Source organism: Sprattus sprattus (genome assembly GCF_963457725.1).
Source record: "Sprattus sprattus genome assembly, chromosome: 12".
Lineage (NCBI taxonomy): Eukaryota > Metazoa > Chordata > Actinopteri > Clupeiformes > Clupeidae > Sprattus > Sprattus sprattus.
In genome coordinates this window covers 11,319,545-11,333,983 of record NC_137910.1, presented here as the reverse complement: position 1 = coordinate 11,333,983, position 14,439 = coordinate 11,319,545, and the positions used below count along the sequence as shown (strand labels likewise).

General features: G+C 43.2%; 1 protein-coding gene across 1 annotated transcript; it reads left to right on the top strand.

The window, feature by feature from the left end:
* Positions 1 to 643: 643 nt before the first annotated feature.
* Positions 644 to 12,948, top strand: LOC308373743 (phosphatidylinositol 3,4,5-trisphosphate 3-phosphatase and dual-specificity protein phosphatase PTEN-like). Its single transcript, XM_080849373.1, has 10 exons — positions 644 to 1,402; positions 5,778 to 5,862; positions 6,293 to 6,337; positions 6,464 to 6,507; positions 6,774 to 7,012; positions 7,388 to 7,529; positions 9,417 to 9,485; positions 10,515 to 10,681; positions 11,494 to 11,745; positions 11,950 to 12,948. Exons 1-10 carry the CDS (start codon positions 1,324 to 1,326, stop codon positions 12,133 to 12,135), a joined length of 1,308 nt encoding a protein of 435 aa, XP_080705499.1. The 5' UTR covers positions 644 to 1,323; the 3' UTR covers positions 12,136 to 12,948.
* The last annotated feature ends 1,491 nt before the right edge of the window (positions 12,949 to 14,439 follow it).

Below are 14,439 nucleotides of genomic sequence, written 5' to 3'. Positions count from 1 at the left end.
TCGCCAAGAAAGCACTGATTTATTGACCCAAAGTTGCAGTATCAGTGCTAGCTAGATGCAAACAATTGCCTTCATGTTGACAATTCACTGCTCTGCATTGACCAAATATTTATAAGACGGTTATAATAACTGTGTTGTCGTAAATCATGTTGTCCTAAACGTTTAACTAGACACTGTACTCCATTTTATGGTCTAACTCGCCTATCGTCAAGCTACTGCCAGTCCCTTTTCATGAAAACATTACATTACAGTTAAGTATTTCAGCGTAGCAGATGCATTTGGTTGTGAAACATAGCTTCGATCACTAAATGAAACAATACATCACCAGTTAGCGCGGTGTATTGGAAACTTCCCCAATTATCAAAACACGTGACCACTTTGACAGGGAAGATTGCTGCCCGTGCTGGAGTCGTGTCCTTCCGCGACTAACAAAGGAGATTACCGTAATTGTTTATTATCTACGAAAGATGTTTGCTTGTTTTTTACTTTTACATTTATTTAAATCCATTTAAACATGTTTAAGCTGAATGCACAATATACTTTGACATAAATGAGGTATTGTAGATCTATTTATTCACGGCGGTAGGATATTTACTAAAAGTCTGCCTGGTCTACCTTCTTTTTTCCTCTGTTGGAAGCCATGATGGAAGTTTGAGAGTTCAGCTGGGAGAGAATCGCGAAAAGATGATTCCTCGGACGAAGCCATTACATATTATCCCTTGAAACAGTGACCGCTACATATTTTATTTCAAACTAAGGTGGAGCCTGTCACTTTCCCTGCGTATTTGTTCAATTTAAGGACTATGATGATCCGTCGCTAGGACGATTTTGGATAAGAAAGGGGCTGCTAGCTAGCCATTGTTGCTAGCTAGAAATGCTAGCCAACTAGCTAGCTACGTCGTGAGTTGCCTGGGAAAGGGTTGTCTGAATTTTCTGCGTTAGCAGCAATGGAGAGGGTTCTCTCCTCTCGGTGGACCTAATCACGGCGGCTGTAGCGGACCCAAAGACTTTGGCCGTGTCTAATGCGTTCCGATCAGGCTTGTCGATTATTGGATATCTTCTCACTTGGTGGGTCGCACGACAAATTCCAGGATTGGGAAAGTCGGGCCTGCTGTGGTGGAGCCGAGCAAGGCCCGTCTTTATGATCCAGAGGCCATTCTAATCCTATTCACAACGACAACCACTGTGCTAGCCCGCTAGCCCTGTCACCGTAAAGGAAGGAGCTGCAAAACCAGGAGAAGCAAGGGTGATCGTGGGACAAAGCCATTGCAAGAGGAAGCCAATATACATTTACGTAATTGATAGAACCTGAAGGACTTTGCAATGGCTGCAATAATCAAGGAAATTGTAAGTCGAAACAAACGAAGGTATCAAGAGGATGGATTCGATTTGGACTTGACATGTATCCTTGCCTTACAGTTAACATTAGCTAGATAGAGGTGCTCCCTTTTCCACAAATGCATTGCCAGTAGAATGCATTTAACGTATTGCACCCTTAAACGCAGCTGATACAACCTTAGGGTAAATGTCAGCAGAAACGCTGGGTTCTACTGTTGAGCTTGCTAATGCTAGCTTGTTCTGTAAGTATTTTTTCCGTAGCTATTTGCCTGGCTAGTTACTGACATGTTAGCTACCATTAGCTTGTTAGCTAATTTAAAAATCTCTGTGATCGGTGATACTCGAGATCCCATATGACAGATTTATGGCAAGCCTGCGAGCCACCGGAACTAAGTAAATATTGTAGCATTTGATTATTACGTTTGTGTACATGTTACATTGGATGTTACTACTTTGTAAAATGAGTCAAGCTGTGTAGTTGTTAATTGACAGATACAAACAGCATGCTGGCTAGCATTATAACTTGTAACGTTCCTAGCTAGCTCCTTAGCCTGTTAATTAGGGCTCGTTTTCAAACAGTGCTCTGTAAGCGTCCGATCATGTCTTGATAGAGTATAACGTTAGCTATCTTAAATGATTCGCTCTGTAGTCTGTTCGTTATCTTATGCCGTGTAAACTTCTGTTGTTGATGGACAAGTTACAAGTCTATTATGGTGTGTTAATTTATTTGACGTTTCATATGAGGTGACAGTTAATGTTAGCTAATTTAATGTCGTTCCATTTAGCTAGCCACTCAACTAGGTTAGAAGGGATCTTGCCTTGCTAGCTCTGTGGCCAGCCAATATAGTTTTCTCGTCAGATTCTGACTAATATAATCATACTTTCACTGGTGTTTGTCATTCGTTTTAGAAAATTGCCATTATGTGCCAGGCTCCAGAGATCCGACATATTTTCAACTGTGTGGATTGTACTGAAAGTAAGGTTAAGTGAACATTTTCAAATAACTTTTTACTTGTGGCTCAATAATAATAGGTTGTAGGTGTTGCATTAGAAAATGTATGCACATAATTTGTAGGAATAAGACGGTTGGAAGAATAGCTTTAATGGCAAAGTCACTGGCGTTATATTGCCAGAGGTTTGTGTGTATAATGTGCACCTAGGGTAATAGCAGTGATGCATGTTTATGCTCTCCTTGAATGGAAAATGCAGTTTGGCAGTCCTGGTGGGATGAGGCCTTGAAGTTCAAGGTTGTGCACTTCAAGGGTTCTAGGATTATCCAGTGTTCCGTCTGGATATAAAGAAGACATATATTGTCCAGCTCTTGTTTTTGTTGCCGATCTATACTTTGCATAACTGAATTTGTAACCTGGAATGGGAAATAATGACCCCTTAGACTAGTGAGATCAAATTCCAGGTTACTGTCAGCATGGTATAGTAGTTACATTGGATGTGAGATTGTTAGGCCTTTGAAGAGGCTGTCTGATGGAATTTAAGTGATTGTTTTTTATTGATGTATTAGGTACCATGTCTATGTTAGAAATGGCTTTCAGATCAAACTAGAATGCACATGATGACATTAATCCATGCACTAATCCACCTACATGTAATGTAGTTACCTTAAAGTTAAAACCGTAGAAGAAAAAGACACGCTTACATTTTAAGCTAGTCCAGTGGTCAGCCAGATGTAATGATTTTACCTGTGCTGTTGTCAGTGAATGGTATAACACAGAACAAATCTGCTCATTGTTGCAAAACGTTCAATGTTGTAGCCTAACTCCTGTTAATATTTCATGCTGCGTTCTAGTATGTCTTAGCAATGGTGCATAGAACGCTACTGATGGTGATGCTAGCCTTTGTTTTATCGGTTGGGGGTAACATAAAATAGCTTGTATCCATTGCTTTAACATAACAGAAGTCTCCCACATCTGTTAGGTGGTCTGGGATCCTGTCAAGCTTGCTGGAGAAAAGGTCAGAGGTCATACAAGCTGCCATGTCAGAAGATTGAATTGTACGTCTTAATTATGTACAGAGACAATAATCTGGCTGCTGAAATGTGTATTGTGCAGTCGTGGGTCTGGGCAGACGCAAGCTGCAGGACACAGATTTGGGAAGTTGTGGATGAGATGGGGGTGGCTGAATAAATGGGTGGAATCAGTATCAGCTTTTCAAGAATGTTAGCACCCTGGTTTGGGCACGTGTGTGTGTGTGTTTGTGTTTGTGTGTGGAGGGGGTATACTTGTCACATCAGATTGATAATTTGTTAACTTTGTGTGTGTGTGAGAAGAGACCACATGAAGGTGTCGAGGCGAGGTGCATTTCTAGCACACGAGCCAAAGCATGGTTGACGTGGTGGAGCACCTCCGTGGGCGCACACACACACACACACACACACACACACACACACACACACACACACACACACACACCCACGCCCACGCCCCCAAAAACTCATGTGAGTAAGTGGTGAAATGCCGTAATGACTCGGTGTACGCCTGCGTTCTCTCTCTCCTCCTTTCTCCTGCTCTCTCTGCCATGGTATCTAAAACAATATGGCCCTGTGCCCTTATGTAACGCAGTATCTGAGTTCTGGGAACGGACCTTAAAATAGAGCACTGCTGAGCCGCTATCGGGTGGGGGGGGGAGTGGAAGGGGAGAGCCCACAGAAGGGACGCCTAGGCCTAACACACTCACACACATCTACACACACTACAAACATCTACACACAAACACTGCCTGTCAAGCACACACACACACACACAATCACAATCACACTGTCTTATACACATATTCTTTACTGCCCTTTAAGAGTTTATACACACAGAGGAACACATGCACACACACACACACACATACTTTCAGTGGAATTCATATTCTGTTTAGTTCCTCTACACAAGCTGCATATACATCCTGCATCAAACAGGTTTGGATGCAGGAATCACAGAAACACTCGAAACACAGAATTCAGCTCAAAGCTCCCTCCTTAAAAGTCCTTTTAATGATGTTAGTATTTCTTGTAACCTTCTACTCCAATCCACCATAGGAACTTGCTGCCCGCATTCTGTGCTGTGCATATGCAAAATATTATGCAGGAACTGATGCCGGTCTCTTTGGTTTCCTGGTTTGTTAACGCAGCCGGACAGTGTTGAAACTTATGTCACTTTAGTAGATTGCTGTATGTTGGACTGTAGAAAGTTTAGGCTATCTTGAGTGTTACCATCTGTAGAGTCCGTCTTCCTCCTAGACGTGTAACTAGTTGTAACTGTTGCAGTTTACATGTTATCCGTCTTTTTATACTTTATTTTTCGTAGTTTTAAACATTGTTCGTCATTATAATTGAACGTATAGCAAAGTTTGATGAAATGATGTTTTTCAGCTATTTGTATTATTTTGCATTGAAGACCTTGGAGCAGTGGAATTTTCAAAGTTATACTGCTAGGAAAAGAGCAGCTTTCCCCAGTTATCCTCCCTCCACCCCCCTATGCAAAGAACAATGCATTATCCCAGAAAAAGGGAGTTTATCGTTTAATGTCTTAAAATGTACACAATGTGACAGGAGGACAATCACTGCAAATCAGTAGAGACCAGAACCACCGAAAACCCCTCGTATGTCCTGCAAGCTTGGGCTTCACCTCTTCATTCAGCCTCCGATGCTGGAAGCGGCACTAAGCCCCCTCCTCTGTCCACCTTTGTTTCTTTGTGAAATGAAAAAAAAAAATGCACTTGAGCACTTGAAATGTACCGGTGCTAAAAATACAACTTGACTCATCCAATTAAAAACATTCAGGGTTTCCATTTTGAAAGGATATTCTCAGAAAGGGCCACTTCTGCAAATGAGTGAAGCATTGCACTCCCAGAGCTTGTGCAGAGCACTGCGAAAGAGAGAGGGAGAGAGAGCAGAAAATAGGGACAGAGGCATGGTGAAGGGATTACAGTCAAGTATGTGTGTGCGTTTGCTTTTCTTGGTTCATTTGTGAGTTTGTGTGATATCTGTGCAACCGAAGAATAGCAGATCCACTTGTGACTGTAACGCATGGCTGTAACGCGTGGTTGAAACAAAACTGTAGGATGATATGGCTGTTTGTGGGTGGGGACACCAGATTTGTCCCCACCCACCAGTTAACGGCTCCTAATCACATTGCCAGTGTGGTTAAAATGGGGGATCCTGGCAGAGAAGACATTCACCGTGTTTGAATGCCTGGTTTGTCTAGAATGCCTTTTTGAGTGGGTGAAATGAAGTTTGTGTATGTCATGATGTCAATAGACAAGGAACTGCTTTTTCTTCCTGTTTTGTTGTGATTGCTGTAGTGCTGGCAGTGTAATGCTGACAATGAAAGATGCAGATGTGTCGTCAATGTGATTATTTTGACAGACTTTGCCATGCAGTAGTGAACTGCTATGTCCTAGTGGGACTGTATGTTTACTTAACTCAAGGTCTTCAGACATATATCCGAATATCATCGCCATGGGTTTTCCAGCGGAAAGGTTGGAAGGAGTCTACAGAAATAATATAGACGATGTAGTCAGGTGAGCATGCGCACACACACACACACACACACACACACACTTCACAGAAAATGTGACTGACATAATAATACCCATGTAATCATAATGACTAATCCAACATGATATTTATATTCCTAATGTTGGCAGATATTAGATGTTAAGATGAACCGTGTTGTATAGAAATGACTGCTCTTGAACGATGGAATGCACATCAAACATACAGCTGCGTCTTTGCTTTACGTGAGATGTAGAACAAAGATGTCCAGCTGTAGAGCAAAGTGACTGAGAAAGTTGTGGATGTGTGTTCCGAGTCTGAGGACATACTGGAAGGTTGTGTAATGTATATTTATAGCAGAAGTGGAACACTGTCGACCACAGCGGTTTCAATCAATCATCTCAGATCTTCAACTTTTTCCCCTTTTCCTCCTTCTCTTTTGACATTTCTCTTCAGGTTTTTGGACTCAAAACACAAAAACCATTACAAGATATATAATCTGTAAGTAAACCCTTGATGCGTAGACATGTCGACTGGAATGCATGCCGTGTTTTTTCCGTTTGATTGTTTGTTTTGAGGAGAGAAAAAGATGCGGAGTCTTACATGAAGTCTGTTGCTTTGTTTCAGATGTGCAGAACGACACTACGATACTGCCAAATTCAACTGCAGAGGTGAGTAGAATTTATGATGCCTACTTGTGTTTTTGAGCCACAAAAAAAAACCTCATCGGTTCTTTAACCCATCTTTAGACTACTTTATCTGATGTCTGGGTGCAGTGTTGTTCTACACAGAAAAGGGAGGGGGGGGGGAGAGTAGAGATGTGGTGATGTTTAATTTAAGCACAGGGTAGACCGTGGTGATCCGTCCAATTGCCATTGATTCCCATCCCATTTACAGGAGAGCCAGAGCGGTTAAGTCTTTTTGTTTTTTCTTCCAGTTGCACAATACCCCTTTGAAGACCACAACCCCCCTCAGCTGGAGTTGATCAAGCCGTTCTGCGAGGACCTCGACCAATGGCTGAGCGAAGACGACAATCATGTGGCCGCCATCCACTGCAAGGCAGGCAAAGGTCGCACGGGGGTCATGATTTGTGCCTATCTGCTGCATCGCAGGAAGTTTCAGGAGGCCCAAGAAGCCCTGGACTTCTACGGCGAAGTCAGGACCAGGGATAAGAAGGTGCGTGTTGAGGTCCTTGTTCTGTCGTTCATGGCAGGTTGGAAGCCAGAATGTTTGAAATTCCTGCGTTCCATTACGTAGCATCCAGGCAATTTTTGTTCTGACCCTCACAGTTTAAAACGATAAACAAATAAACATGGGTGATCACATTAAGTCAGCACTTGTGCAGCTGGTGTACGAGTGTGTAGAGAGCATTTAAATAGCTTTTAAGGCCATCCTTCACCAAAAGGCATGTTCAAAAGGCCTGTTAGTATTGCACTCTAGGAAACAGAGAGTGTGCTATGACTACATTCTCTTCTGCCTCTGCCTTCGTGTTGAAGTGGCATCTCCTCTCCCTCCACTGACTGCGACCCTGTGTCTTTGTTTGCCTTCCAGGGGGTGACCATCCCCAGCCAGCGGCGGTACGTGTACTATTACAGCTACCTGCTCAAGAAACAGCTGGAGTACCGGCCCGTCGCCCTCCTCTTTCACAAGATGGTGTTCGAGACTGTGCCCATGTTTGGCGGAGGAACCAACAGTAAGTCTTAACACACACACACACACACACGTACACTCACACTCGGCCATATGAGTTTATGTGCGTGCATGTGTTTTGTTCCTACCTCTCTTAAGACCAATAGAAATTCACTGAAATCAATTTTGCCCTTAGTTTATTTGCAGGCTTTTAGAACATATGTTTGTATTATTTACTTCTTCAGACCTGAGTTGGTTTGTGTTGTCTGCATAAGCAAAAATGTATATAATTATGAACACATTTGAGTTTTGACTGCCAAATGCAGTGAACTCCGGCAAGTGAAAAATAGCTGTGGTGAAAATGTACATTTGTGAAGGAGGTTCTCCGTTAACATTCTTGCATGCTCCTCGTGACTCGAGCGTACACTTGTGTTCCTCTTGGCTCTTGGCTCTGTCGCCCTGGTTGTCGTGACCTACAGATAGTAAAATGTGGGGTGCTTCGTTGGTCGACAACCACCTGGACATTTCCTTTTTTTCCATCTCTCCTCCCCTCATTCACTACCTTCCCCACCTCTATCTCTTCTCTTCACCCGGATATGAGGGCTCTATTCTGATTTGGACTCTAATCAATGCATTTAAAACCAAAGGTATCAAAGTAAAAAAGTTTGTGAGAAACAGGAAGTGACATTGGAAGAAAGGAGCAACACAGCAGAATGGGGATTGCACTGAAGGAGTTGTGTGTGTTTAGTTCTTGACAACTGAATATCTGTTAAGTATATTTGCAAATGTTAGGGGTGCAATGTTTCAACACACACACACTCTCACACACACACACACACACGGTTAGGGTTTGACTAGTTTTCAAGTCAGTTTAGTTTGTTAGATCTAATTGGACCCTGGAAATGAAATTATCCAATAGTGCTAGACAAATCGAATTGACTGAATAAAGGGTTTTGCTATGTCAAGCAGGCTCCAGAAGAGATCGATGTTTAATTTGCTCACAGCCTATACCGTAATATCCTCAGTCAAGTCATATGCAGAAAATCCAACTAGACATAACAGCCATCCGGTTAAGACTCTACTTTTGTTTTAGTGCATCTTCAGACGGAAAACATATTAATGGAACATTATGATGGAGATGGTTTGCATGGAAACTAGATTGACAGTAAGGCACTGGCAAGGGGACTAGTTTGTACAAATCTCGCTTCATGTGTATGTGGTCTGGAAAGTTCTTGTATCTATTTGATAGCGGTAAAGTGTAATATAATATTTTGGGGAACTGTGCTGATGGCAATCTATTGCACAAACAGGAAGAAACCTGGTCTGGTGTGATGGAGAATAATCTGGATGGAGTGGGATTGTGGCTCAAAATGTTATAGAACAACTGGTCAAGTTGACTACAAACACTATTGAATCTTGGGAAATGACATTCGCACAGGACCAAATTCAAGTGGTGCAACAGTTAAGATTTGGTTGTAAGCCTATTTCTATCTATTAACAGATGAATCTTTTTTTTTATTTAGTTTTATTGCTATACCTGTATATACTAAACCAGGCACACACTGTAAGTCTGTCGTAGTCTTAGTCAAAGAGTTATAATAGATGTTGTGATCTTATGCATAAGGGGGACACTGGGGGGAGAAAGGGTGTTGGGAAACGGCGGTCACAATCTGGCGTGCACAACAAAAAGAACATTCACATCAGCTGCTACCTGTAAGGCGGCTTCAGGAAACGCACAAACCACCACCGCTGTGTCACTCGTGACACAAAGCCTTGCACTTGAACGGCGTCGCTGGAACAAGTGTGTGAGGCCGTTGCACCCCTAACGAAGCAGTGTGTGTGTGTGTGTTGAGACCGCCAGGCCGTACACATCCCCCCCCTTTCCCCCCTCCCCAGTGGTTCAGCAGGGCGCGTGTGTGTGTGTGTGTTAACCTCCTTCTCTCTCTCTAAGGGGACAGTACAGTAAAAAACAGGAGCGAACTCAACTCCCAGGGCTTCAAGAAATCGAGCTGGCACTGGGGTAAAACAGCCTTAATTTACTACATCATTAACTGAGAGCGAGCAACCTCACAGAGCACCCACCTCACCAGCCATGGCAACACAAGGCAGCATAGGAGTCAGCTCCACACAGCAAAAAAAAACAAACAATAAAAACCTGAAGTACCTCACAGACGGTTCAGTTCAGACTAATTTCAATGTTGCAGATCACTAGCAAAACCTGCTCTGCCGGGTGTAATGTGCTGGGGGCTCGAGCATACTTGAACAGCTACAGCCCAAATGTAACCACCACGTCACAGTGCTAGGCTGCGAGCGTCTTCGCCGTGCTTCCATGGCAACCGGCTAGGTTTATACACATTGAGGTTAACTTTGACGCCTGCCACTAACCGTCGCACTAACCAACACAAGTCATCACTTCCTGTCTGTGAAGAGGCGAGCTCATGCGCTCTGCTGGCACGTGCTGAAGTGAGGCAGAGGTCACGGGCTAAAGGGCAGCACTAGCCGCCACTAGGGCACGAGTTCACTTCCCACACTGCAGCCTCCTGGGAAATGTATGCCGTCATTTCTGGATCAAAGTGATGTTGGACACAAACTAAATTGGCTGAACACACTCCTCTGTTTAGGGGTTAGATGATGCGTATTATTACATCACTGACTCCACAGAATAGGGCCCGGTTCAGCCCTTACTGGCTCTGGTGGTGGCTCTGGGTGTGTGTTTGGGTTCTGTAAGATCTGGTGCTTTTGGTCAGTTCTTTCCTCTGTCTCTCTCTCCTGACTCTGTTTTGGTGTTTATTTTTGTTGTTTGTGCTTTCCTGTTCTAACATGTCATGAGGGGGGGATGGGTTGGTTAATGTTGTTATATGCAGACCTATGACGTGATGGTGTTTTAACACCTTTTCTGTGTGGTTGTCTGTGCAATTCCGCTTGTCTCACATTCTGTTTTCTCACCCCTCTCTCGTCTTCATCTCTGGCCAATCTTCCTTGTTTCCTCCTTCTCTCCTCACACCCCTATCTCCATCCATGTTTTGCTCCCTCCTCCTCCTCCTTCCAGACCCTCAGTTTGTGGTGTACCAGCTTAAGGTTAAGATTCACACCTCCAACCCGGTGCACACCCGACGGGAAGAGAAGCACGTGTTCTTTGAGTTCCCGCAGCCTCTGCCCGTGTGTGGCGACATAAAGGTGGAGTTCTTCCACAAGCAAAACAAGATGATGAAGAAGGTCAGTCCAACCCACTCCAGTCGGCACAAGCTCCTGCGAGCACAAACTTTCTCACGGTCTTAACTGATCTCTTTGTTGAAATAAAAAGAAAGGGGTGAAAATATGACTCACTTTGCAGTACCAGGCAGAGTACTGGGAAACACTGGCTTTCATCGTAAGCCATGAGCGCAGCCTAAGTAGACATTTTGGTTGAACCCTTATCAACCCCCCCCCCCCCCCCCCCCCCCCCCCCCCCCCATCAGGTTTAGGAATTGCATGAGGAGGCAGGCAAACACTTCCTTTTTCAGTCATTCATTCACAGATCAGGCGAACTTGGCGGTCAGACTTAATTTAGCTCTTGTTATTTTATTTAGGTTTTTTTATATCAGCATATCATCACAGACTCTGTCAAAAGCATTGTGCGCCAAGTGCGTCGTTTTGAATACCAGACCAATTGTGTTTATGGTGCATGTCCTATCTCATGTAGCCTGCCCATCATTCCAATGTAATTATGGGTTTTAATTAGTTGGTTTTGTGTACACACATCCAAACAACTTTGTGCCTGCTCAAAGTAGTTCAAAATAGTTTGTAGTGCATTGGGCTCTAAGGTCCGATTTAACAAAATCATCCTTCTCGCTTAATGTCTAGATGCTAGTTGTGTGCTCCATAAGGTGGCTAATAGTCCTCATGAAATTAGAACGCATTTAAAGGTGATCTCGTAAATTCAGTTTTTGAGTGAACAGTGATTTGAACATGGATGCACTTGTGAGCGCATGTACTGGTGTGCACACATGCTCAAACATTAAACCTTCTCGCTATCGTCCTCTCCTCAGGACAAAATGTTTCACTTTTGGGTGAACACCTATTTCATCCCGGGACCGCCGGAGGAGAGCGAGGAGCACGTGGAGAACGGGTCAGTGGTGAACGACGTCGGCGAGCTCCCGGCACAACCCCCGAGCGCCCCCATGGACCGAGGCGGAGCGGCCGACGGAGACCGGGACTACCTGATCTTGTCCCTCTCCAAAAACGACTTGGACAAAGCCAACAAAGATAAAGCCAACAGATATTTCTCACCCAACTTTAAGGTGAGCTTTCTCCATGCTTAAAGAGGCAGTTTACTAAATATTATTAATCTGCAGAAACACTATAGAAAGATATGGTCCATGCCATGTTTAGAAAAATAAAGACAACTGACCGACAAATACAAATGGCATTTGACCATTGGCGTTTAGTTCAGAACTGGGGAAGGTTTGTTTGTTTATTTCCATTCATTAATTTTTTTTTTCTAGGTGAAGTTGTATTTCACAAGGACAGCGGAGGAGCCCTCAAACTCTGAGGCCAGCACGTCCACCTCTGTCACTCCAGACGTGAGCGACAACGAGCCGGATCACTACCGGTATTCCGACACCACTGACTCCGACCCCGAGAACGAGCCTTTCGACGAGGAGCAGCACACACAGATTACAAAAGTGTGAACTCATAAAAAAAACAAGAAAACGCAACAAGAAGATGAAATACCAACCCACAACCGGAGAAAAAAAGGAGAAAACTTGAAAACTGAACTGAAGAAAGTACCTTTCCGCCCTCTCCCAAACGGCAATAGAACATTTGTGTCGCTTCAAAAGAAAACACGCCATCAGTTATAGAAGAAAGAAAAAAACAAATATCCTGACCAATATATTGTTTTATTTTATTATTACTATAATTATTATTTTATGTGCGGATATTGACACAGTTGCCTGCTGGGGAAGGGGAGAAGGTCCTGTAGCTATTCTGTGTACATAAAAAAAACAAAAGAAAATCCCTTTTTGTGTCAAAGACAACAAAATGCGTTGAAAAATCAAGGCAATCAGGAGAGGGAAGGAGAGGAGGGATGGACACAGGACCCTCTCTCTCTCCTGTCCACACCAAGGCCAGTGCTGCAATCACTTTTTTTTTCTTTCCTCTCTCTTTCTTCTCTCCTCCCCTCTCCCCCTTCCTCTCCTTATCTCCTCCTCTTCTTCCTCCTCCTCCCTTGCTCCCTCCCTCTTTACTGTGAATGCTTCTTGTGCTGTCTGCAGGCTGTGACCTCTGAACCCAGTGCAGTGGACAGTCCGTTGGTTCAGGTGGGGCCAGCCTGCGTAAAGGAGGCTAAGGTGTGTTGGCAACGCCATCCTCCCCCCACCCCCCTCCCCCACTGTGTATAACGTTAAATTATGCAGAAAAAAAAAGAAAAGAAAAAAAGGCATCCCATGTAATTGTCAATGTTTTTTTTATCCTAAGATAATAAAAAAATCTAATACACGAAACAGCAGGGAAACGGTGTTTGCAATAATGTTAAGACTTAAACATTTAAAGGACAAACTGGTGTGCATGCTAATTGCAATTAATGTCCATGTTTTAATAAAAAGCTATTCAAATGTTTTTATTAAAAAGGGTTGGAAAAGAAATTACGGAAAGAAAATAAGGTAAACAAATCAACCCAAAGACGTCAGATGTCTTCGGCATTGGACATATCGCTGAGGAAATAACCAAATTCTTGCAGTGCTCAAAGGCTTCTATGGCTGTGGCTCCGACAGACTTAATAACTGGCAGTGGTTATTGAACTAGATACTTAAAAAACTTATACATGACTTAACCTCTGACCAAATGATTTGACCAAGGTCTGGCAAAATATACTTGCTATCTACTCAGGGTTAGATGGAGAAAGCAGTTGAGTTCCAGTTTGAACTGCAGCAGCTGGTAAGGTATTCCTATAATTGTCACCAGTGAATGTTTCATGTGTGATTAACTTATCTCTGAATACACTGATTCCTACCCTCACTAATTGTAATTATTGGCACTTTAACAGTCTAACAGTGTTTTTTTTTTTTTCATTTTGTTAAAGGTGCAAAATGCTTGTCAACTGAAATTTAGGCCCATGGTCCAGATGAAAATCTAAAAGCATGTTAAATAGTTTTAATACTCAAATACTCACTTAATACTACAGATACTAAGATAGTCGGCTGCCTTCAGTCATCTTTGAACACATATGTTTATATTTTCTAGGCAGCATTAAAGCCCAATAACGTGACAATTGGTATTTGTTGCTACTGGGCTCCCCCTGCAGTTGCGGAATGTAGATCACTTGTACTCCACTGTCGTAAATACAAATCACGCCTCGAGACCCCCTAAAGGACCGTGTTACACGTATTTGTTGACAAGCAGAAGGACATGGAACCGGCAAAGACAACAGCAGAAGCCGAAGAAGCACGTAGACTGACAAGGTAGAGTAATATCACAAGAGTTCACACAAACATCACTCGGCATGGTTTTATTTATAGTGACATCAAAGAGGAACGCTAACCTAACCAATAATCAGCCCGTATACTTTGTTTCAAAGCGTTTGAAGTGTCGTAAGTGTAATCTAATACATTGTTGTTGGCGCCATGCTTAATATACATTGGACAGTGTAATTTATTACAAGCCAGCTGAGTTAGGTTTTCAAGGTATCAAACCTCCCAGGCTTATTGCATGGGATTGATGAAGACTGATCAAACTCTTTGATGCAAGATTATTTAATTTGGATGCTAGGCTGAGACAGAACAGGTCGATGACTTTGGGCATTTGCGAAAAACTACAAATCTCCCTGAGAAAGGGATGACCCCAATAAGGTCACAGCCTACGTCATACTCTTTCATATTCAAGCTTCCTCTTATATCTAGCGAATGGGTCTAGTTGTTGTTGTGTGAGGTGGTGCCATACGACTTTACGTAGTTCACGTGAGAGGTCTCGCACCCTGTACCCCAAAGTTACATTGT